Below are 24,329 nucleotides of genomic sequence, written 5' to 3'. Positions count from 1 at the left end.
AGCCGGCCTGGAGGATAGGGGACAGAGGAAATCAAAGGATGCAGAGAGAGAGGAGGGTTGAGGAGGCAGAATCAGGAGATAGGTTGGAGAAGGTTTGAGCAGAGGGAAGAGATGATAGGATGGAAGAGGAGAGAGTAGCGGGAGAGAGAGAGCGAAGGTTGGGACGGCGCAATACCATCCGGGTAGGGGCAGAGTGAGAAGTGTTGGATGAGAGCGAGAGGGAAAAGGATACAAGGTAGTGGTCAGAGACTTGGAGGGGAGTTGCAATGAGATTAGTGGAAGAACAGCATCTAGTAAAGATGAGGTCAAGCGTATTGCCTGCCTTGTGAGTAGGGGGGGAAGGTGAGAGGGTGAGGTCAAAAGAGGAGAGGAGTGGAAAGGAGGCAGAGAGGAATGCGTCAAAGGTAGACGTGGGGAGGTTAAAGTCACCCAGAACTGTGAGAGGTGAGCCATCCTCAGGAAAGGAACTTATCAAGGCGTCAAGCTCATTGATGAAGTCTCCAAGGGAACCTGGAGGGTGATAAATGATAAGGATGTTAAGCTTGAAAGGGCTGGTAACTGTGACAGCATGGAATTCAAATGAGGCGATAGACAGATGGGTCAGGGGAGAAAGAGAGAATGTCCACTTGGGAGAGATGAGGATTCCAGTGCCACCACCCCGCTGGCTCGATGCTCTAGGGGTATGCGAGAACACGTGGGCAGACGAGGAGAGAGCAGTAGGAGTAGCAGTGTTATCTGTGGTAATCCATGTTTCCGTCAGCGCCAGGAAGTCTAGGGACTGGAGGGTAGATGAACTCAGCCTTGTTGGCCGCAGACCGGCAGTTCCAGAGGCTGCCGGAGACCTGGAACTCCACGTGGGTCGTGCGCGCTGGGACCACCAGGTTAGAGTGGCAGCGGCCACTCGGTGTGGAGCGTTTGTATGGTCTGTGCAGAGGGGAGAGAACAGGGAGAGAACAGGGATAGACAGACACATAGTTGACAAGCTACAGAAGAGGCTACGCTAATGCAAAGGAGATTGGAATGACAAGTGGACTACACGTCTCGAATGTTCAGAATGTTAAGCTTACGTTGCAAAAATCTTATTGACTAAAATGACGAAAATGATACAGTACTGCTGGCTGGTGGAGTAGGCTAGCTAGCAGTGGCTGCGTTGTTGACTTTGAACGTGTAGCTGGCTAGGTAACCTCGATAGTTTCAGTACTACACCTTGTCATGATACAAAAGCAACTTTGTAGCTAGCTAACATAACACTAATCAAGACGTTCCTTTGTAATGTACTTAGTTTCTACAATGCTGCTCGTCGGTAATAGTTGGCTGGGTTTGGAAAAAATGGCGTCGCGGGGGACGGAAATAGCTGGCTAGCTAACCTCGATAATTACTAAACTACACAATTATCAAGCTATGACAAAGACAACTATGTAGCTAGCTAACACTGCACTAGTCAAACACACTAGTCATACACATCTCGCAAGTAAGCTCCCACAATTTTGGCCCTGTCTGTCTGTGTGGTGCACGTGTTTGTCTATCACTCCGTGTCTAGCCAGTTGATGTGATAAGTCTTGTGGGTTGACAGAGATACGCTACCCAAAACTTCCTCAATTAAATGTTAACTGCAAAGTAGGCATACCGGGTGGAAGTATATAAAGAAGAATGTGATGTGACGCTTACATTTTTTTATAAGTAGCTCTCATGCTTTGCCATAGCAACCTGCATTGTTCTAGAACTGTCAACCAGCGCTTGGGTAGTGGTTTTGCTTTACGTTGCAGTCAATACGAATAGAACTAATGACCAACAAGCGCTTAAAATTGCGTATTATTGCTTAAGTAGAGGATAGGAAAGCCAGGCTACAGTGCTCCGCCATGCGACTCTCTGACCGAGCTCTGTTACACAACTCCCTCACCCACCGACCCCAGCTATCACTGTTGTATACCAAAGTTGTCAAACCCCACCTGTCTGTCTTCCTGTCAACTTTTTCATATTCATTGCCTTTGAATCGTACAGTATGTTTCGTATGTGGGTTTTCTATGCACTAGCTGAAGATTAAAAACGTTTAAAGTTGTATAGACCAGATACAGCGAGCAGAACTGCATGATATTCTTACACTTGCCAGAGTATCCTAATTTGGCCTAGCCTGACATCTTTTCTGTTCTCAGAAGTTCTCAGAGCTTTGCTTCTTGATTGCAGCTAAAGACTGGCTTAGTTCTGAACACTGCATGGCCCCTCTCTGACTCTGTAATGCTTACAAATTCTTCAATCACATTTAGCACACATTATGAGACACTTTTCACACCACTAATCTCGTAGCTCTCATTGTAGAGCTACGGTACAGTGACTGCTACCCTGTCACACTACTGTACTGCCAGTTCTGCTCTCTGTCCTCTTAGCAGTAGCCTGATATCGCCCCTTCAATGTTTGTTCTTGTACGTGTGGAGACTTTTTGGATAATGGCATGTTCCCTCTTATTGTTTAGAGAAATGTGATATCTGTGTGTGATTCATGGCATGAAATTGGGCATTCCACTCTACCGGTTCAACTGATCTGAGAGCAGCTTGTCTTCAAATACTGCTCATGGACATGAGGCCTAATTAACTGTGCTGTGGTCATAGACAAACACCTCTCATAAATGCTTGACGTTTTTAAACATTCCGTGGCTGGTATTTTACTGATGTTGCTAAGCAGCGTCTGTGTTTGCAAACATGGCCTGGAGACCTTACTGCGACTTGGCAGAGCCATCCAGTCTCAACCAAGTCTCAACTTCAGGCATGGCTGACTCACGGATTAGGCTACAGGAGACCACTGGTGCATTTGGCAACAGAGCTTTTCCACCATCTCTCTGTCCAGCTGTCTGTCAGATGTCCCAGCCTCACCTAACTCGCAGCATATCTGCCAGGATCTGCAGCCGTGACCCTGCGTTGACCCCTGATGCAGGACCGTAGCATGTAGCAGAATGTCCCAGCATGCATTGCTCCCCGCCAGGGATGGAGAATGCTCATTATGCATTCTGGTCAGGCAGACCAGACCAAACTGGAGCAGCAGGATATTTGTCTGACTCGGAGGGAAGCCCAGGGTCCAATGGGTGGGACAGGCAGGGCCTGGCTGGGGCTGCTCTGCTGGCAAAGGTCCTGTCACTGCAGGAACAAACGGCTCATTATCCATGCATAGTTTCATCCTACTCCTCCATCTGTATGATGTGTAGTAGACCTGGGAAGTTTTCTGTTTGCAGCAGATGGATCACTCGGACAGAGGGGAACCCTGTTGACCTTGTCATTCATTAAACCGTACATCAGCCGAAATGAAACAGGTATCACATGTACCCCCCCCCCCAGCATCTATGCACTAATGAGACTGATTGGCTTACTGTGATAATTAGCCATGGTCCTGCACACACTCAGGGGACCAATCCGGCTCCACTGCTCTGACTGAGCTAGGACCCTGATGAGCTCTGCTGTTCACAATAGACCACAAGTCAATGATTGCCTCCCCCATTCTGTAGAGTTGGCTCCCTCCAGACAAGAGACCATATGGTGCCATCAGTCACCCAGTAGAGAGAGACTGGCTTTAATTGAACATTTGTAGTGGTCCTCAATTAGCTTGTCATCCACTTGAGGACTGTCAGATAGCCAGTGTCTAAATACACACACACACACACACACACACACACACACACACACACACACACACACACACACACACACACACCAGTTCCTTCCCATTTAACATGGACACCATGATTTTGTTCCTGACGTAAGCTGTTTTATGCATCTTTGCTACCACTGACATCTTGGCACCATCGAGAACTAAAATGTCTGGCGTCTCTACATGTCTTCCTCTATCATGCCCTTTTAAGATAGTGTTATTTCTGGAGTTGGCATGTGTTCTCTGTGTTGGATCACAAGCTCTCAGTATGGAATATGCAGGTTCAGGCAGCTTGATGGAAACTCATACAGGTTATAGCAATGTTCTGTACTGGGCTGCTCTAAAGCCAGCTGTTTCCACTCTGATCCCTCAGCCTTGGCATAATGAGGACATACAAGACTGGGGTCACATTTAGCCCTTTTCACACAGCTGAGGTGAAACTGTTTGTGTGGTCTGAAGGTTGGCTAATGCCAATCAGCTTTAGGGGCACAGTGGGCAGTGTTTCGCACCATCATGCCGACCTAAACCGCACCGTGCTAGCACAGTAGACCTACCGCGGTTTAGGTCGGCATGATGGTGCGAAACACTGCCCACTGGGCCCCTAAAGCTGATTGGCATTAGCCAACCTTCAGACCACACAAACAGATCTAGACCAAGAGGGCTCAAACTGCACAGGCCGACATGCCAAAACATCAAATGATTAGGGACATTTTATGCAATTTTTCTATTTACAAATGTCCAAATGCCATGGCAATTCCCCACAGCTCCCAGCTGGCTGAAGGCCTAATATGTCCTGTGTCACTCACTGTAGTGGGTTTATACTTTTGGCAGGACAATACGCTAGATTGTTCAAATGATGTGGGTTTTTCTCTCTCCCTCTACATCAGTTTATGAACCAGCAGCACACAATCATATTGTGCGGAAAAGCCATAGAGGACCATGGAAGACATCCTGTGAGGCTTTAAGTGTTGTTAGGTGGCCATATTGGCTCGTACAGCTGTTATGACATACATTTTCAGAGCTTTGCGTGGAAAAATCTCAGTAAGCCTCCTGTTACTCATATAGGATAAACCTTTTTTCTTATCGCATGTATGTCTTAGCAGTCTCTCTGAACACATTTTCTAATAGGGGTTTGTTTTCTGTTGTTAACCCACTGTTCCATAGTAGGGTGGCCTTGGCTGAGCCTGAAGCATGATAAGAGGTAATGAAGAGGTCAACAGGAGAAGGTGTCTGTTTGGGTTGATTTGGACCCGGTGGACTAGGCATTGGGCCTCCCAGAGGAAATGGTGGTTGATTTTTAAGTGACTACAGAGCTGCCTGCCATTACAGAGAAGCACTGTCGTAGATCCCCAGTGGGAGGGTGGGCAGAGCGGGTCTTGGGGGGCTTTCATTCCCTAAAACAAAGTCATCCTTGTTGAGTATTTTTGACGAAACGGCCCTCACACTGAGGAAGAACAATTTCCTGTTTTCTTCTGTTTGTGTTGGTTTGAGAAACAAGCAGATTGGAGTATAGGTTAGAAGGTGAGGTTCAGCATCAAATTTTATTTGTCACATACATGTGTTTAGCAGATGTTAATGCGGGTGTAGCGAAATGCTTGTGTTTATAGCTCCAACAGTGTGACTAATTCCACGAAACAAATAAGGACAAATGCATAGCAGAACAATTCATTGAATGTATAGCCTACCCATTTAACTTTTACTGCCAAGGTCCTTCCCTCCTTTATCTCCAGCATGGGGGGATACATGGGCTGTGTGCCTGACTGCCTGTAGCATGGTGAGGAGGGTGGTGATGGGAGGATCTGGGCTTGTATTCCACAAGGGTTATAAGTGGAAGTAGTGTTGCATATTATCTGCTTGTGTCAGTGCCACACCCCTCCACAGGAAGGACTTCCTGCCTGACTGACACCAAAGGTTATCTACTATATTGACAAGATAAGAGTGACCGCTCTAACAATGGAAATGCATGTCCTCAATGATTGAATGAATGCGAGATCATGCGCATCTGCTCTATCTAGCCAATGAGAGGGCAGATATGCATGTAAACTGGCACACCTAAATAGTTTTTTTTTGAAAGTGGCCAGAAAGCCACATGCATCAACTTGTATCAGTAAGTTGATCAACTAAGCCTCATGTAATTCAACACACTCCTAGAACTCCATACAAAAATGGGATAATCTCACATGGACAGATTTTGGCCTGGGTAAATTCTCTCTCTTCCCCTCTGACACACCGGCACCACCACAAGCTCTGCTTCGTCAGTGAATTAGGATGTGAATAGTAGATAGCTCTGCTTATGTGGTCGTGCATCATATCAGTTGATCATGGCTAGACTACACAGATCTGAAGGTCAGTTCAAATCAAAGTTTATTTGTCACGTGTGCCGAATACAACAGGTGTAGACCTTATAGTGAAATGCTTACTTACAGGTTCTAACCAATAGTGCAAAAAAGATATTAGGTGAACAATGGGTAGGTAAAGAAATTAAACAACAGTAAAAAGACAGGCTATATACAGTAGCGAGGCTGTAAAAATAGCGAGGCTACATAGACACTGGTTGGTCGGGCTAATTGAGGTAGTATGTACATGAATGTATAGTTAAAGTGACAATGCATATATGATAAACAGAGAGTAGCAGCAGCGTAAAAAGAGGGGTTGGGTGGGGGGCACACAATGAAAATAGTCCGGGTAGCCATTTTATTACCTGTTCAGGAGTCTTATGGCTTGGGGGTAAAAACTGTTGAGAAGCCTTTTTGTCCTAAACTTGGCACTCTGGTACTGCTTGCCATGCGGTAGTAGAGAGAACAGTCTATGACTGGGGTGGCTGGGGTCTTTGACAATTTTTAGGGCCTTCTTCTGACACCGCCTGGTGTAGAGGTCCTGGATGGTAGGCAGCTTAGCCCCAGTGATGTACTGGGCCGTACGCACTACCCTCTGTAGTGCCTTGCGGTCAGAGGCCGAGCAATTGCCGTACCAGGCAGTGATGCAACCAGTCAGGATGTTGCAGCTGTAGAACCTTTTGAAGATCTCAGGAGAGAGACTTCTAAGTGAGAGACTTCTTTCTCAGGCTAAGCTAAACAGTTGTAGGCTAGATGCCATACTATGTCCCAGAGAAGGGATGTGGCTATATGATGTAGGACCTAGTTTCTTCTCCCTTACCTGGTTGCCTCAGCAACACTGTATTTCATCTGTTGAAGTTAGTCTGTGTTTAGTTGCCAAATCAGGTGTAAAAGGAGTGGTGATTTGAGTTGTTGAATAACGATGTATTAATCTAGTGAACCGAGAGTTAGGGCTGGGTGATATGGCGTAAAACTCATATCTCAATGTTTTTCAAACTCATGGGTGATTCACAAATATATCTAGATAAATGTTTTCTCTAAGCTTTGTTGTACAGTTGTTGTAAAGGTCAAATACACTGCATTTAAAACGGTCAGCAATAAACGAATGAATTCAGAGCTTGTGTAATTATACCTCGGCGGAATATATGCCTTCCACAACCATAAGACCCACTACTAATTTAATATTTTATCAAAATAGTTGTACCTGCTTTTTATGTAATCACTGATCTTGCTTTCAGGTCCGTCTATAAAAATGCAATTTTTGTAACAAATTTAACCAGAACCATGAATAATGCACATTCACGAATAATCTCTGAAACTGGAAACACTTATCTCCCTCACTAGCTTTAAGCACCAGCTGTCAGAGCAGCTGACAAATCACTGCACCTGTACATAGCCCATCTATAATTTAGCCTAAACAACTACCTCTTCCCCTACTGTATTTATTTATTTATTTTGCTCCTTTGCACCCCATTATTTCTATTTCTACTTTGCACTTTCTTCCACTACAAATCTACCATTCCAGTGTTTTACTTGCTATATTGTATTTACTTTGCCACCATGGCCTTTTTTTGCCTTTACCTCCCTTATTTCACCTCATTTGCTCACATTGTATATAGACTTATTTTTCTACTGTATTATTGACTGTATGTTTGTTTTACTCCATGTGTAACTCTGTGTTGTATGTGTCGAACTGCTTTGCTTTATCTTGGCCAGGTCACAATTGTAAACGAGAACTTGTTCTCAAGTTGCCTACCTGGTTAAATAAAGGTGAAATAAAAAAATGTAGCAGGCATTAGTACCGGTCTCATAAACGATCTCTCAAGCACAAGCCCACATGCTAGTGAGTAGCCAGCTAATATTTATATTTCATGTTTAGCCAGCTTGGATCTAGGTATAATTTCACAAGCTCTGAATTCAGCTAACAAGGCAAAACAGTTAAATTGTTATGAACACAACCGTCTGTCTCCAATTGTTTGAACAGCATGCTAGCCTTTCCATTTTGTTCAGATGTTGAAATCAAGTGGCCTACCTTCTCAGAATGAGAACGATTTGCCAATCCCTTATATAATTGTTTTATTCTTATTGCACATTTTATAAAAGACTAAACAGCTTGTAAAACAATCTTTATTTGACAAAAATTCTGCTAGCGATATGTGGTACTGTAATGCGCATGTGACATTGAGCATTTCATTTTTTCAGAATGAAAGTTCATTGGTACATCCGTTTTAGTCTGCTCTGCTCGATATTTGCGTTTAAACATAACATTTTGAACCATATCCTGTTTAACTTCTCTATTACAGTAAAATAATATCTCCATGTGTTTCAGTGTCCATATGACAGATTTCTGTTTAACTAAACCTCAAACGCAAAGAGCGTGTTGAAACCGTTTGTCAGAGCGGAACAAGTGATCCCTCGTCTTTGCTTGGGAGAAGTTTCACTCTCGCTAAAATCGGTCCAAATTAAGCTTAATGCATGTCTATGCGCTTGTTACTTATTTTGAACCTAAACTTGTCGCCTGCCGTCCCGCGTTTGGGACGACTCCCATTGTCAGGGCGGAGACATGAGCATATCGTCATTATATACAGATCTCTGGTGTAAATGGGAAGGTGCACAGAAGGTGAGAACGAGACCAGACCAAAAAGACATGAGAACCAGCGGCCATAAACACTCATAAAAACTAAATATAAGAAAAACCTTGATTCTGCGATACAGGCATTTGGAATATCGCGCAAAAACATGAATTCGAGCCCATACGATAGTTTTACACCTGTCTGCACACAAGGTGGTTGTTTTGTCTTTGTATTCAATGACAGGATGATGGCAGCATTCACTTTTCTGTTGCAAGAGGTACTATAGGCTTAGTTGATAAACTAAGACAGTGGCCCAGTTTTGTGATTTAGTTATGGGCAATTCCATGGGAACGGAAATACTCAGACACGGTTTGTTCACTTTAAAATGTATTCCAAACAAAAACGATTGATAAACCAAAGTTTAACCAACCATTCAACTCTATGCAGAAGGACTACTTTTAAGAATTTACACCACATTTACAGGAGTTGTATGGTTTTTAAACTTTGGGATTATTGTTTGGCATGTATTTTAAAGAGATGAGACTCAGTGTATTTTCCCTTATCCTCCTGCTATCTTTGAAAAGTAGGTTACTGCTTATTGACCTCTCAGATGTGACTTCACTTGTAGCTGTTAAAAAGACATGTTTTCCAAAGCGCCCTCATCTGTTAACAGATTTTATTCCTGGGTGAGAATTCCAGCTGAACAACATACCAAGTCTCTGTTTTATATTTGAATTGGAAATGTCTTATTTTCGTTGGGAAATGGCACTTAAGTAGGGCTATTCAATGGATGAAAGATGGTTCTTGTACTTCTAAGTTGTTTGATAGTTGGCATAATGCAAGATGAAAGAAAAACAAATGAAATGTGATGAGGTGTGAGCCTTGTGTGGAATGTTATGTCAAACATGTTAATGTGCTAGGGTGGGGCTTAAAGAAATATCCATGTATATGCCTAGATATCTGAGGTTATTTGAGGATTACCATTTCTCTCTGCCAAGCATTTTATCTCTTGGTTTTATTAGACTGTGATTACACTTTAACCTTCATGGCAAAGCCTAAGCTAACATTATTTTCCAGTCCAGGAATTTCACTCAGGGAGGCTTTGCTTGCCCAGCTTTGCTATCATCTCTTTCGGTCTTGCTCTCTCGGCCTAATTTCTGCCTACTCTGTTATTATTTAGTTCCTCGTTGCCTGTGTATGAGGAAGTACACAATAGCCAGTGTAGGCCTAATTCTGGTGGTGGAACAAAGGAATGATACAGCTGAGCTATGCTCATTGCTCAACTCTAGATAATTGGCGCCCATGCTGGCACATGTCTGCTGAATGTCAGCCTGGTTGTGTGTCAGAGGGATGGGGAAGGAGGGTTAGTCTGATCTGTCATATGGCTCCTCTCTCTGGCTATACGATGCTGCTGTAGAACCTTAGGTAACGTCCCAAATAGCACCCTATTCCCTATATAGTGCAATACTTTTGACCAGGGCCCATAGGGTGCCATTTGGGATGCATGCTTAGTCTGACTGAGGCTGAGCCTCACATCTGGGAGGGGAATGTGTAAAGGGCTCAGTCACATATGCAATCAATCTGTCTTGCAGAGTAGCAGCCACAGCTAGGAGACAGGACGTTCAAGGCACCCATGTCTCACAAGCAGTAAACACGTATACATGTGAGCTGCAGCCTTTCTACTTCTCAGCCATGTAGCACCTTGTGAAATGCTGTTTTTTGTTTTGTTTAAAGAATTGTCATTTGAGATGTTATTGGCCTAAAATCCCTGACTGCTTGGTTTGTTAACTGTCACTTTTGTTAACTGTCACTCACAATCAAACTTAAACCCCAACTTTTCTCCCCCCCCACTATCCAGATATGTTCAGGCGAGTTGTGCGAGCGAGCAAATTCCGTCATGTCTTTGGCCAGGCGTTGAAGAATGACCAGTGCTACGATGACATCAGAGTGTCGCGGGTCACATGGGACAGCTCGTTCTGCGCCGTCAACCCCAAGTTTGTCGCCATCATCATAGAGGCCAGCGGGGGCGGGGCCTTCCTGGTCCTCCCTCTTAACAAGGTGAGTCAGATTATTGACTATAAAAAGTGCATTGCGTAGATCTGTCAGTGGGTTTCGCAAGGAAACTTATGTCAAGCAACAGAGGTTTATACATTCATATGGGTATGTGCTATTGCTGCCTGAGCAGATTTGGGCTTTGGCCTAGTTTGACCTGTCCTTACAACATCTGTGGCTTTGACACACACTTCCCACACACACACACCTCCCCCTGGGGACATGACGGAGTGTGTGTGTGTCTGCGTGACTTTGGCCTTGGCCAGCCCCCCTCCTTCCCAGAGTCAGTTCCAACACACCCTGTTTGCAGGGAACAACCAGGCACGTCACACACAGCGAAATTTACTGCTCAGACTAGAGGTCGGCCGATTTATGATTTTTCGACGCCGATACCGATTATTGGAGGACCAAAGGGCCGATGCCGATTATTTCCTCTTTTTTTTTATGCTGACAATTACAACAATACTGAATGAATACTTATTTTAACTTAATATAATACATCAATAAAATCAATTTAGCTTCAAATAAATAATGAAACATGTTCAATTTGGTTTAAATAATGCAAAACAAAGTGTTGGAGAAGAAAGTAAAAGTGCAATATGTGCCATGTAAGAAAGCTAATGTTTAAGTTCCTTGCTCAGAACATGGGAACATATGAAAGCTAGTGGTTCCTTTTAACATGAGTCTTCAATATTCCCAGGTAAGAAGTTTTGGTTTGTAGTTATTATATTATTATAGGAATTATAGGACTATTTCTCTCTATACGATTTGTATTTCATATACCTTTGACTATTGGATGTTCTTATAGGCACTTTAGTCTTGCCAGTGTAACAGTATAGCTTCCGTCCCTCTCCTCGCTCCTACCTGGGCTCAAACCAGGAACACATCGACAACAGCCACACCCTCGAAGCAGCGTTACCCACGTAGAGGAAGGGAAACAACTACTCCAAGTCTCAGAGCGAGTGACGTTTGAAACGCTATTAGTGTGCACCCGGCTAACTAGCTAGCCATTTCACATCGGTTACACCAGCCTCATCTTGGGAGTAAATAGGCTTGAAGGGGTGGAACGTTCCAACAGGAATCTGTTCCAAAAAAAGTAAAGTAAAAGGTTGCCAACCAACAACGCATACAAACCTAGCTGCCGACTAGGCATCAACTCACCACGTAGCTTATTCTTAATGTTTGTCCATAGGCAAACAGACATATGAGGACAGACATTTTTCGGAATAAACGTGATGAGTGAAAAACGCAATGAAATAGACCACTCCCTACCAGGTATCTTATTCTGCTGCTATACAACTTTGTATGCGTTGTTTTTTGGAAACCTTGTTATTTACAAAGTTTTTGGAATAGATTCCTGTTGGAACGTTCCACAAATTATACCCACCCAGGTTAAAGTCATAATATCAGCGCAATGCTTGAAGCACAGCGAAGGGCTGCTGGCAAAACGCACAAAAGTGCTGTTTGAATGAATGCTTGCGGGCCTGCTGCTGCCTACCACCGCTCAGTCAGACTGCTCTATCAAATCATAGACTTAATTATAATATAATAAACACACAGAAATACACGCCTTGGGTCATTAATATGGTCGAATCTGGAAACTATCATCTCAAATACAAAAGTTTTTTTCTTTCAGTGACATACGGAACCGTTCTGTATTTTATCTAACGGGTGGCTAAGTCTAAATATTGCTGTTAGGCATTGATGTTTATGGTTAGGTACATTGGTGCAACGACAGTACTTTTTTCGCAAATGCGCTTGTTAAATCAACACCCGTTTGTCGAAATAGGCTGTGATTCAATAAAAATGAACAGGCACCGCATCGATCATATGCAACGCAGGACATGTTAGATAAACTAGTAATATCATCAACCATGTGTAGTTAACTAGTGATTATGTTAAGATTGATAGTTTTTTATAAGTCTAATGCTAGCTAGCAACTTACCTTTGCTTCTTGCTGCCCTCGTGTTACAGGTAGGCAGCCTGTTAATCCTCGTGGAGTGCAATGTAAGGCAGGTGGTTAGAGCGTTGGACTGGTAACCGAAGGTTGCAAAAACGAATCCCCCCTGAACAAGGCAGATAACCCCCGTACCTAGGCCATCATTGTAAATAAGAATGTGTTCTTAATCTGACTTGCCTAGTTAAATAAACGTGTAAAAAATGTAAAAAATAATAATAAAATCGGCAAATCGGTGGCCAAATATACCGATGACCGATTGTTATGAAAACTTGAAATCGGCCCTAATTAAATCGGCCATTCCGATTAATCGGTCGACCTCTAGCTCAGACCCACATACATCCAGGGGAAATCACACATTGGCCACCTACAAATCCCAACCCTGCAGTTATATTTATTTTTGTGTGTGTGTGTGTTTGAGAGCCTACATATTTCCCTTAGTCATTCATGGGGAGAAAGCAGCAGCATATTGTGTATCAATAGCAGCATCACATAGACATGTTTCAGGTTGTGGACAGATAGGGATTTTTTGCTGTGTGAGATTGGATGGATTCTGACAAGCTGGGTTGCTTAGCAGTGCAGGCTGGTGGTGGTCAGTGGGAGAGAGACTGCAGTCTGACTGGCCCAGATGTTGGAGACCGATACTACAGATTCACTATTCTGAAGATCTTAATTAGTGCCATCTTTGTATCAATTCAATAGTTTGTTAGTAACTCAAGTCTGTGTTCACCTCTCCTATATTTTGAACAGAAAGAAAGCAAAAGCCCTGTCAGCTCAGCGGCAGATGTTTTAATGACCTTAAATTAACCAGCTGTCAAAGATTTAAAGTTCATTGTCATTTACCTTCTTTTAGTGAGGGACAATACAGTACCATAGAATACTGTAGCATCTAACATCCACCTTTTTTGTTATTTGTGCCTGTTGGCTCTTTCCTATATCCTCAGTGGCCGGGTGATGTGTGTGTGTGATGGTGTACTCACAGTGGCGATGATGTAGGAGGATAATATTACTTAAAGGCATACTATGGGATTTTGCTAGTGAAGCCATTTATCTACTTACTCAGAGTCCGATGAACTTGTGGAAACCATTTTTATGTATCTGCATTCAGTATGAAAGTTGGAGGTAGTTTCGCGAGCCATTGCTAACTAGTGTTGGTGCATTGATTGGACATCTATGGTAATAACTAGCATAATAGCTCTAGTTTCGCTAGTTAGCCACTGGCGCTAGTTAGTCACTGGGCTGTGGACACCCCTTCAAATTAGTGGATTCAGCTATTTCAGCCACACCCGTTGCTGACAGGTGTATAAAGTTGAGCAGACACCCATGCAATCTCCATAGACAGACATTGGCAGTAGAACGGCCTTACTACTTCTGAAGATCTTAGTGACATGGCACCATCATAGGATGCCACCTTTCCAAGAAGTCAGTTTGTCAAATTTCTGCCCTGATAGAGCTTCCCCGGTCAACTGTAAGTGCTGTTATTGTGAAGTGACAACGTCTAGGAGCAACAAGTGGTATGCCACACAAGCTCACGGAATGGGACAGCTGAGTGCTGCAGCACGTATAAATCGTCTGTTGCAACACACTACCGAGTTTCAAACTGACTCTGGACACAGCGTCGGCACAAGAACTGTTCGTCGGGAGCTTCATGAAGAGGGTTTCCATGGCCGAGCAGCCGCACACAAGCCTAAGCTCACCATGTGCAATGCTAAGTGTCAGCTGTAAATCTCGCCGCCGTTGGACTCTGGAGCAGTAGAAATCCCTTCTCTGGAGTGCCAGAGAACGCTACCTGCCCCAATGCATTGTGCCAACTGTAAAGTTTGGTGGAGGAGGAAAAATGGTTTTGGGCTAAGCCCCTTAGTTCCAGTGAAGGGAAATCTTAGCGCTACAGCATACAATGACATTGTAGATGATCCTGTGCTTCCAGCTTTGTGGCAACAGTTTGCAGAAGGCCCTTTCCTGTTTCATCATGACAATGCCCCCGTGCCAAAGCGAGGTCCATGCAGAAATGGTTTGTCGAGATCGGTGTGGAAGAACTTGACTGGCCTGCACAGAGCCCTGACCTGAACTCCATCGAATGCCTTTGGGATGAATTAGAACGCCGACTGTAAACCAGGCCTAATTCCCCCAACATCAATGCTCTTGTGGCTGCAGCAATATTCTAACTTCTAGTGGAAAGCCTTCCCAGAAGAGTGGAGGCTGTTATAGCAGCAAACTGGGGACCAACTCCATATTAATGCTCATGATTTTGGAATGAGATGTTAGACGAGCAGGTGGCCACAAACTTCGTCTTGTAGTTCGCATGCAGTTTGAAGGAAGTTGCTGAGACACAAAAATGGTATCTACGAGTTAATCTGACTAGTGGGAAGTAGAAAAAGGGCTTCATTGCCAAAGTCCCGAAGTATCCCTTTTGGGGTTTTAAAGGGTATTTTTAGAGGAAAGCATCCAAACTGGTTTCAGAGATTTGATACAAGCAGGACATGGGACCTAGGAGAACAGGATAGGGTGGGGAGTGTTACAATGCCTTTGGAAGCTAGGCTGTTCCTGATGGATGGCAAAGGCCAGCCAGGCAAGCCTTTTTTTCTTCAGCTTTGCCCTTTTTAACAGCAAGGTTGTTTTCCAGTTAAAATGTCTGTTTTGCATACAGTAAATAAACATACATTTGCTTTTCAGATTTCACTACAGGGAGGACAAACGGTGTTAGTGTCTGAGCAACTGGGATGATTGTGTCCGCTCTCCCTGAGTGAGGTTTCCCAACTCTCACTATAGGCTGGCAGGCTATCTCAGTTATTATAGCGTTGTGTACAACACAAACTAAACCAAAGGCCTCTGGGGACAGGACTTCTCTGTGCTGCTCAGCTCCATATAAGGGCCTTAAAGCGCTCAGACCACTTTGCTCTACCCTCAGCTTGGAGATTAACAGCATTTGGACAGTGTTTGGCCGTAAACAGTTGACTGAACATCCACTCCTGGGGTCATGCAGGTTGGCATGCGTTCTCTCTATATTCAGCTATTAATTGGCTACATTAGGTTATGATGTATGAAAAAACGGTGTAATGTAATTAAATGCAAGTCATTAGCCTATTCTTGCATTGAATTTCTTCTTTAAAGTATGTCATTTTGAGTTTTTTTTTTCATCAAAATACAACAATGTCTTAAAGGGGCAAACGTTCCAAACGAGACATTGACTGGCTAGCCCCAATGCTAGGTTTCTTTTTGCAGACTATCAACAGTAGCCAGCATATTGCTAGTATGTTCACTATTGAAGGTTTACTTCTGTGAATCACTTTTCCTAAAATAAACTGAGTGGATTTTTTGCTTTGGACGGCTCACGTGTGCTGTGTGACGGCATCAACTCATGTAGGCCTACTTCTTGACTTGCGGCAGCGTGAATGAACGGCTGATCATATTGTTCATACAAATAGCGTGACTTTTCCGTCTTTAGTCTACAATGGTAGACTGTGACAGAGCAGGTAAATGTTGAACTGGAACACTAAAATGTGCTGAAAAGTTACAGCCAGTAAAAACATGTCGGGCCAGTGACTAATGAGATCCACTGGCATGACATGTTTTTACTGGCCCTAGGCCAGTGGGACATCGTTAATGTCAGACCAAACCCCCCTCATAATTAGTTGAATTAAAGTGTTGAAGCCAATGGGGTCTCTGGTCTGTAATGTCCCTCAGTAAGCACATTAGGTGTTATTAGTGTCATAAGTGGTCAGCAGTAGATGTCTGGCTGCAGCAGACGCGTGCACACACAGAGCCTGGTGGTGTTCCTGTATGTCTGGTCCAGCGGGGCCCCAATGTCAGCCAGCCATGGCCTGATATACAGTAAGTTCTGTCTGTGGTTTTGACAGCCTGTAACCAGAGCAGGCCATTGGTGGCCCGTGTCATTTGACTCTGCTATGGTCTTGGGAAGCGGATCCTCTGGGCTGTCATCACACAGCCATGCACCTTGCTCAATACAGCCATGCACCTTGCTCAATACAGCCATGCACCTTGCTCAATACAGCCATGCACCTTGCTCAATACAGCCATGCACCTTGCTCAATACAGCCACCGCCTGCCTGTCCCGCTCCCTGACCCTGGCTGTGTCTCCGGGATAGACCAATGATTTATATATACACTGACGGGGCACGATTTTGAAGCCACCGCGTCTCCATTTGGCACTCCCCCACCGTTTTAAAAAATATTTTGGAAGCTATAGAGATGTATTTAATGTCCACATTTTGTTTTTGCTTTCAATTAGACACATTAATGCATACGTTTAAATTATATGTGAGCTAAACATTTTAAAATATAACATTTTCCTTAAAGTATAATTTTTTTAAACTTCTAATGTTACTGTGCCCACTACAACAACAAAAAACTTAAATGCATGTAATTTTGTCCTTAACATTTTAATTGAAATACTGTAGAATTCCATTCATTCCTATGGAGGACTGTATCTTCTGGGGAGTGCCAATATGGCCGACGACTTGAAAGCCTATCGTTGGCCAATGCATAGCATCAGCAATTCATAGTTTATATACATAATTGGGCTAGACTGGCTTCTGAGGGATCATTCTACTGTGGGCTTGACCCTGACTCTGTACAGTAAAGCCGTCAATGGCATCAAGATCTGCGCGCGAGTAGAGGGTCAATTCACACACTGTGTAGCGAATGCCAACTAAGTTGTATTTGTGTTCGCTATGTAGCCCTTGTGAATTGTTTTTTTGACTCACCTTATGTCCTACGGGATCAACTACCTACCTGCGCTAAACAGTTGTTAGCTCACGAACGTGAGGAGAGTTGTAGCTAATACACCCAAGCAGTTTATAGTATTCACTTAGTCTCGTTCGTCTACATAACAGTATGCTCTCTTGAAATCGGAGTTCCTTGAGTTTCCCAGCTGTGGCCTGCCTAGGCTATATGCCTACTATGATCGAAATCAACACTGGTAGGCTGCAATTGTTTTCAAATATGTAGCCTATTTGACTGATAAACCTTCTTACAGCCCAATACATTTAAACTACTATAGTCTACTTAGCATAGGAAGATCATAATTCCTTTTCTATAAACGACCCATGCAATTTATCTGCTTATTTTACCAGCATTGAACCACGTAGAAGCAAGGGAAAAATAGACTTTATAATTTGACGCCCGTCTGGGTTCTCTCATTTACTCCTGTGCATTCTAATTCCAGCATGTACATGCGCGTAAAGAAAAAAAAACTTTATTTCAATTTGGCCTTCAGGGTGTGTTCGTAGGACAAAGTCTGCTTTGACTGGTGAATTAAAAGTGGACAGAGTGATTGCTTTACGCGCGGAGAGAAGGGCAATTTCCGCAAGCTGAGGATTAAAATTGGCTCCCATGTTTTCAGATCTGCTTACATACTGGCTGGCAGCATGGACTAATCTCCTTTTTAATGTTCCATCAACAGGCTATGCTCTAAAACACTAAGAAGCATTAATATCGTTTCAAATGGCCATTCATTGTTTTGAAAGATTTGGCTTGTGGCTTTGGTTACCACTGTCAAAATGCAATCTTTCAGAGAAAGGGTAGGTTCAGGCTGCTGTCTCCATACAAGTTTAGAGAACACACATCTCTATGGCAGCGTGGAGAATACTACTCTACAAACAGGAATGTTCCACTGCATTAATTAACACTGCAGTATCAGGGTTTCAGGGTTGTCTAATGCAACTGCAGCCTTTTAAAGTGACTTTGCGCCATAGATTTGGAGACTACTTCCTGATTTTTACAGATGACCTTTCTGATTTGAATGAGGCTATGGAGCTCTAGTTATTCTGATCATGGCTTAGCTGAGTGTTTCTTCCTCAACAACACAGGCACTCCCTGTGTGGTGGTCTATCCAAGATAGCGTAGCAGTCAGACGTCGTGTCCCATGTATATATCTTTTTTCTTCGTATATATTTTTAACCTCAATTTCAACATACTCTCCTGCAACCCGCCTCACCCAATGTGGTATGGATCTGCTATTTTCTACACTTTAGAACCGGAACCCCCAACAGAAGCTAGCCAGCTAACTAGCTACTAGCTAGTAGTCAGTCAGCCACTGCTAGCGGTCATGAGCTAGCCTCAGCCCGGTCAACTCCTGCCAGTCTGCACAGCGCGATTCAACCCAGAGCATATCGGACTGCTTTTTCTCTACCACATCTCATCTCCAGATTCCTACCGCAAGCTCTGAACCGTTACACCGGATCATCGCAGCTAGCTAGCTGCTCTGTCTCTGTCCCAAAGCAAGCACCAGTTAGCCTTGAGCTCGTCCCGAGCTAGGCCCACCACCCCAGCTAGCTGAAGAGGTCCATCAGCCAATTTCTTGGGCTACAATACCTATTTTGCCAATTGGCCTGGACCCTTTTAATGCCTACACGGAGCCCTGCTGATCCATCACGACTGGTCTGCCGACGTAACCGTCCGGGAGGGCTACAACAGACTCTTCCGTTGCCACGTCCCCCTAAGGCCTTTCTGCTAGCCCCGGCCCGCTAGCTGTCTGAATTGCCGTGTCTCCAGCTCGCCTAGCTACTCACTGGACCCTATGATCACTCGGCTATGCATGCCTCTCCCTAATGTCAATATTCCTTGTACATTGCAGTTTTGGATAGTGACTTATCTTATTTCACTGTAGAGCCTCCAGCCCTGCTCAGTATGCCTTAGCTAGCCCTTTTGTTCCACCTCCCACACATGCGGTGACCTCACCTGGTTTAACTGGTGTCTCTAGAGACACAACCTCTCATCGTCACTCAATGCCTAGGTTTACTTCCACTGTATTCAGATCCTACCATACCCTTGTTTGTACATTATGCCTTGAATCTATTATTCTGTGCCCAGAAACCTGATCCTTTTACTCTCTGTTCCTGAACGCACTAGACAACCAGTTCTTATAACCTTTAGCCGTACCCTTGTCCTACTCCTCCTCTGTTCCTCTGGTGATGTAGAGGTTAATCCAGGCCCAGCAGTGCCTAGCTCCACTCCTATTCCCCAGGCGCTCATTTGTTGACTTCTGTAACCGTAAAAGCCTTGGTTTCATGCATGCTAACATTAGAAGCCTCCTCCCTAAGTTTGTTTTATTCACTGCTTTAGCACACTCTGCCAACCCGGATGTCCTAGCCGTGTCTGAATCCTGGCTTAGGAAGGCCACCAAAAATCCAGAAATGTCCATCCCTAACTAAAACATTTCCCGACAAGATAGAACTGCCAAACTGGGCAGAGTTAGCCTGCAGAGTTCTGTCATACTATCCAGGTGCCCAAACAATTCGAGCTTCGACTTTTAAGAATCCACCTTTCCAGAAACAAGTTTCTCACCGTTGCTGCTTGTTATAGACCCCCTTCAGCCCCCAGCTGTGCCCTGGACACCATATGTGAATTGATTGCCCCCCCATCTATCTTCAGAGCTCGTACTGTTAGGTGACCTAAACTGGGACATGCTTAACATCCCAACCGGCCTACAATCTAAGCTAGATGCCCTCAATCTCACAGAAATTATCAATGAACCTACCAGGTATAACCCTAAATCCGTAAACACGGGCACCCTCATAGATATCATCCTGACCAACCTGCCCTCTAAATACACCTCTGCTGTCTTCAACCAGGATCTCAGCCATCACTGCCTCATTGCCTGCGTCCGTAATGGGTCTTCGGTCAAATGACCACCCCTCATCACTGTCAAACGCTCCCTAAAACACTTCAGCGAGCAGGACTTTCTAATCGACCTGGCCTGGGTATCCTGGAAGGATATTGACCTCATTCCATCAGTAGAGGATGCCTGGTTATTCTTTAAAAGTGCCTTCCTCACCATCTTAGATAAGCATGCCCTTTTCAAAAAATATAGAACCAGGAACAGATATAGCCCTTGGTTCACTCCAGACCTGACTGCCCTTGACCAGCACAAACATCCTGTGGCGTACTGCATTACCACCGAATAGCCCCCGCGATATGCAGGTTAGGAACCAATATACACAGACAGTTTGAAAAAGCTAGCCTTTGCTTTCCTAACAGAAATGTGCATCCTGTAGCACAAACTCCAAAATGTTCTGGGACACTGTAAAGTCCATGGAGAATAAGAGCACCTTCTCCCCACTGCACTGAGGCTAGGAAACGCTGTCACCACTGATAAATCCATGATAAATGACAATTTCAATAAGCGTTTTTCTACGGCTGGCCATGCTTTCCACCTGGCTACCCTACCCCAGTCAACAGCCCTGCACCCCCCACAGCAACTTGCCCAAGCCTCCCCCATTTCTCTTTCACCCAAATCCAGATAGCTGATGTTCTGAAAGAGCTGCAAAATCTGGACCCCTACAAATCAGCCGGGCTAGACAATCTGGACCCTCTCTTTATAAAATTATCCTCCGCAATTGTTGTAACCCCTGTTACTAGCCTGTTCAACCTCTTTCGTATCATCTGAGATCCTCAGATTGGAAAGCTGCCGCATTCATTCCCCTCTTCAAAAGGGGAGACACTCTAGACCCAAACTGTTGGACATATATCTGTCCTACCCTGCCTTTCTAAGGTCTTCGAAAGCCAAGTTAACAAACAGATCACCGACCATTTCAAGTCCCACCATATCTTCTCCGCTATGCAATCTGGTTTCCGAACTGGTCTTGAGCTGGCCACGCTCAAGGTCCTAAATGATATCATAACCGCCATCGATAAGAGACAATACTGTGCAGCTGTATTCATCGACCTGGCCAAGGCTTTCGACTCTGTCAATCAGCACATTATTATCGGCAGACACAACAGCCTTGGTTTCTCAAATGACTGCCTCGCCTGGTTCACCAACTACTTCTCAGACAATGTGTCTAATCGGAGGGCCTGTTGTCCGGACCTCTGGCAGTCTCTATGGGGGTGCCACAGGGTTCAATTCTCGGACCAATTCTCTTCTCTGTATACATCAATGATGTCGCTCTTGCTGCTGGTGATTTTCTGATCCACCTCTACGCAGACGACACCATTCTGTATACTTCTGACCCTTCTTTGGACACTGTGTTAACAAACCTCCAGATGTGCTTCAATGCCATACAACTCTCCTTCCGTGGCCTCCAACTGCTCTTAAATGCAAGTAAAACTAAATGCATGTTCTTCAACCGATCGCTGCCCGCCCGTATAGCATCACTACTCTGGACGGTTCTGACTTAGAATATGTGGACAACTACAAATACCTAGGTGTCTGGTTAGACTGTAAACTCTCCTTCCAGACTCACATTAAGCATCTCCAATCCAAAATTCAATCTAGAATCGAATTCCTATTTCACAAAGCCTCCTTCACTCATGCTACCAAACATACCCTCGTAAAAATGACCATCCTACCGATCCTTGACTTCGGCGATGCCATTTACAAAAAGCCTCCAACACTCTTAGACTTCATCCAGTTTGCTTTCACAGTGCCATCCGTTTTGTCACCAAAGCACGTGCTCCAGCAGGTATATATCACTGGTCACCCCCAAAGCCAATTCCTCATTTAGCTGCCTATCCTTCCAGTTCTCTGCTGCTATTGACTGGAACAAATTGCAAAAATCCCTGAAGCTGGAGACTCATATCTCCCTCACTGACTTTAAGCATCAGCTGTAAGAGCAGCTTACAGATCATTGCACCTGTACATAGCCCATCTGTAAATAGCCCATTCCAACTACCTCATCCCCATATTATTTATTTTGCTCCTTTGCACCCCAGTATCTCTACTTGCACATTCATCTTCTGCACATCTATCACTCCAGTGTTTAATTGCTAAATATTGTAATTATAATTATTTTGCCACTATGGCTTAGTTTTATTGCCTTACCTCTTCTTACCTCATTTGCACATACTGTATATAGACTTTTCTATTGTGTTATTGACTGTACGTTTGTTTATTCCATGTGTTTGTGTCGCAGTTGTAAATTAGAACTTGTTCTCAACTAGCCTACCTGGTGAAAATAAAATAAAAAACATCTTAATGGCTCAACCCCTACACACAATGTCAAGCGTAGCCTATAGCCTCATAGCAGGGCACAGGGTTCAATAATATGTCTGTCTGACTCTCTCTGCCATGTCTCTTTTGCGCGCACACACACAGACACTATAGCCCATGTGAGGGTGGACAGGCCCATCTGCCCATGCTGTGCTGTTCCCAGCCTGTTTGGGCGGCCAGCTGCTCAGAGCCTTTGTCTCTTGCTCACTCCCAGCCAGGCCCTTTGTCACCACAGCATTCGGCCTATTGAGGGGGGGCTGGATGTGGAACGAGGGTGCTGCTCCTTGAATCCAACCCACAAAATATGGCCCTACTGTTATGCGTACTGTGGCCTTCATTTTATCTTCATATGTTCTACCTCCCTATCCACATCCAGTATTGTTGGTGTTAAGTCCTGAGAACCACAGAAACCCTCCATGTAAGTGTAGGTTTGAGCTTTGACTGAAGGTGTCTTGAGATTCACCCTTCATACTTTCTTTGCACTTGCCTATTATCCTGTGTGTGTGCTTGGACACGTTGGCCTATGCTTGAGCTTGTGGAGCGATGTTTGTGTGTGTGTGGCCATAAGGTGCCTGTGGTATTGGTCAGTCAGTATCACAGAGATGAGCTGGGTGTGTCTCTATAGGTGGTTCCTGTGGCAGGCCAAGATGACTCGGCGCCTGGCCTCATTGTTGCTGCCTGCATGTTTGGCTGCGTCCTGTCAGGACTGAGAGGGATGTGTGGTGTCAGGTGTCTGTCTGAACGCATGTCGTCTTCAACCCTCATGCTTTCAATCTCCTTTCTCTCTCTGCGCCTGACGCAATGTAATATATTCTCTCATTTCCATATGAAGGAAGCCGTGGGAGACTGCATGCTGTAGCAACTGCACTGAGACATTCCTGCTTTGTCCTCTCAATCTGCCTGACCCAACTCTGTAGAGGGGGGAGTCTCAATAAGAAAAAAATAAACCACAATTTATGATTTTATATTCTCATGCCTTGAAAGCCCTCATTTGAGTCAGTCAAGCATGAAATTGTTGAATTCTTCTTGGTGACTGGCTGGCTCAGTAGCCTCTGTCTTTATTTCCCATGTGTTGATCAGTGTGTTACAATAAAGTTATTCTGACTGAGGCAGTAGGTTTCTTCTGTTCGTTCTGGGACTCTTTTGGGATAAAAGTACAGCCAGGACACTGTGTGTACGAGGTCATGTTCTAACCCAGTGGTTCAAACTCTTTCTTCACAGTAGAGAGGAAGATCAGATTTGGCTGTGTTTTGTTTGGACCAGTCCTCAATCCCTCATTCATCTTGAGCTCACCCTTTTGGCATTAGAGATCCCTGGGTGTGTGTGTGCGCACGCACACACATGCTCTTCCACACACACACACACACACACACACACACACACACACACACACACACACACACACACCAGGGTTTCCGTTAGTGGTACCTGACAGATTTGACCGGCAGCATTTAAAGTAACTGGACATTTGAGAAATGTACCAGACCATGTGCATTGGGTGTGTAATCTAATTTGAGCATCCACCCACGGTGCTCAGAATGACAAATCACATTTACATTATGGTAATTCATCTTAACATGCAACTCGAGGATGCAACGGCGTGCTTCCTTCTTACCGAATTCCGATGTGCACTTTTGAAGATGGTAAAGCTGTTCCTTTACTCCTCAGCCAACAAGACAAGTAGCGAACAGCAAAATCACTAGCCTATGTCAATCTACTGTCCCCTATAGTAGAAAAGTATACCTATTGTACTGGTCAGCTTGTCGTTCTGTGCAAGAAAGAAATGGCCAATTCCAAACACTCTGGGACAGTTGTGGGACTATGGA

The 24,329-nt window shown here is 44.4% G+C and overlaps 1 protein-coding gene across 2 annotated transcripts in view; it reads left to right on the top strand.

Moving 5' to 3' along the window:
- The window catches only part of LOC106580313 (coronin, actin binding protein, 1Ca), a 73,299-nt gene that overhangs the window by 29,895 nt on the left and 19,075 nt on the right, over positions 1-24,329 (top strand). Inside the window, exons 2-3 of one of the 2 annotated variants that reach the window (XM_045703168.1) lie at positions 10,138-10,208; positions 10,404-10,603. In XM_045703168.1, the coding sequence (XP_045559124.1) occupies positions 10,406-10,603 (198 nt within the window). In that variant the 5' untranslated portion in view covers positions 10,138-10,208; positions 10,404-10,405. The remainder of the gene's footprint in view (positions 1-10,137; positions 10,209-10,403; positions 10,604-24,329) is intronic. The other variant, XM_014161188.2, reaches the window with a different exon arrangement.

Source organism: Salmo salar, chromosome ssa20, assembly GCF_905237065.1.
Source record: "Salmo salar chromosome ssa20, Ssal_v3.1, whole genome shotgun sequence".
Classification (NCBI taxonomy): domain Eukaryota; kingdom Metazoa; phylum Chordata; class Actinopteri; order Salmoniformes; family Salmonidae; genus Salmo; species Salmo salar.
The sequence above is the reverse complement of the archived record's forward strand: the minus strand, read 5'-3'. Positions and strand labels throughout refer to the sequence as shown.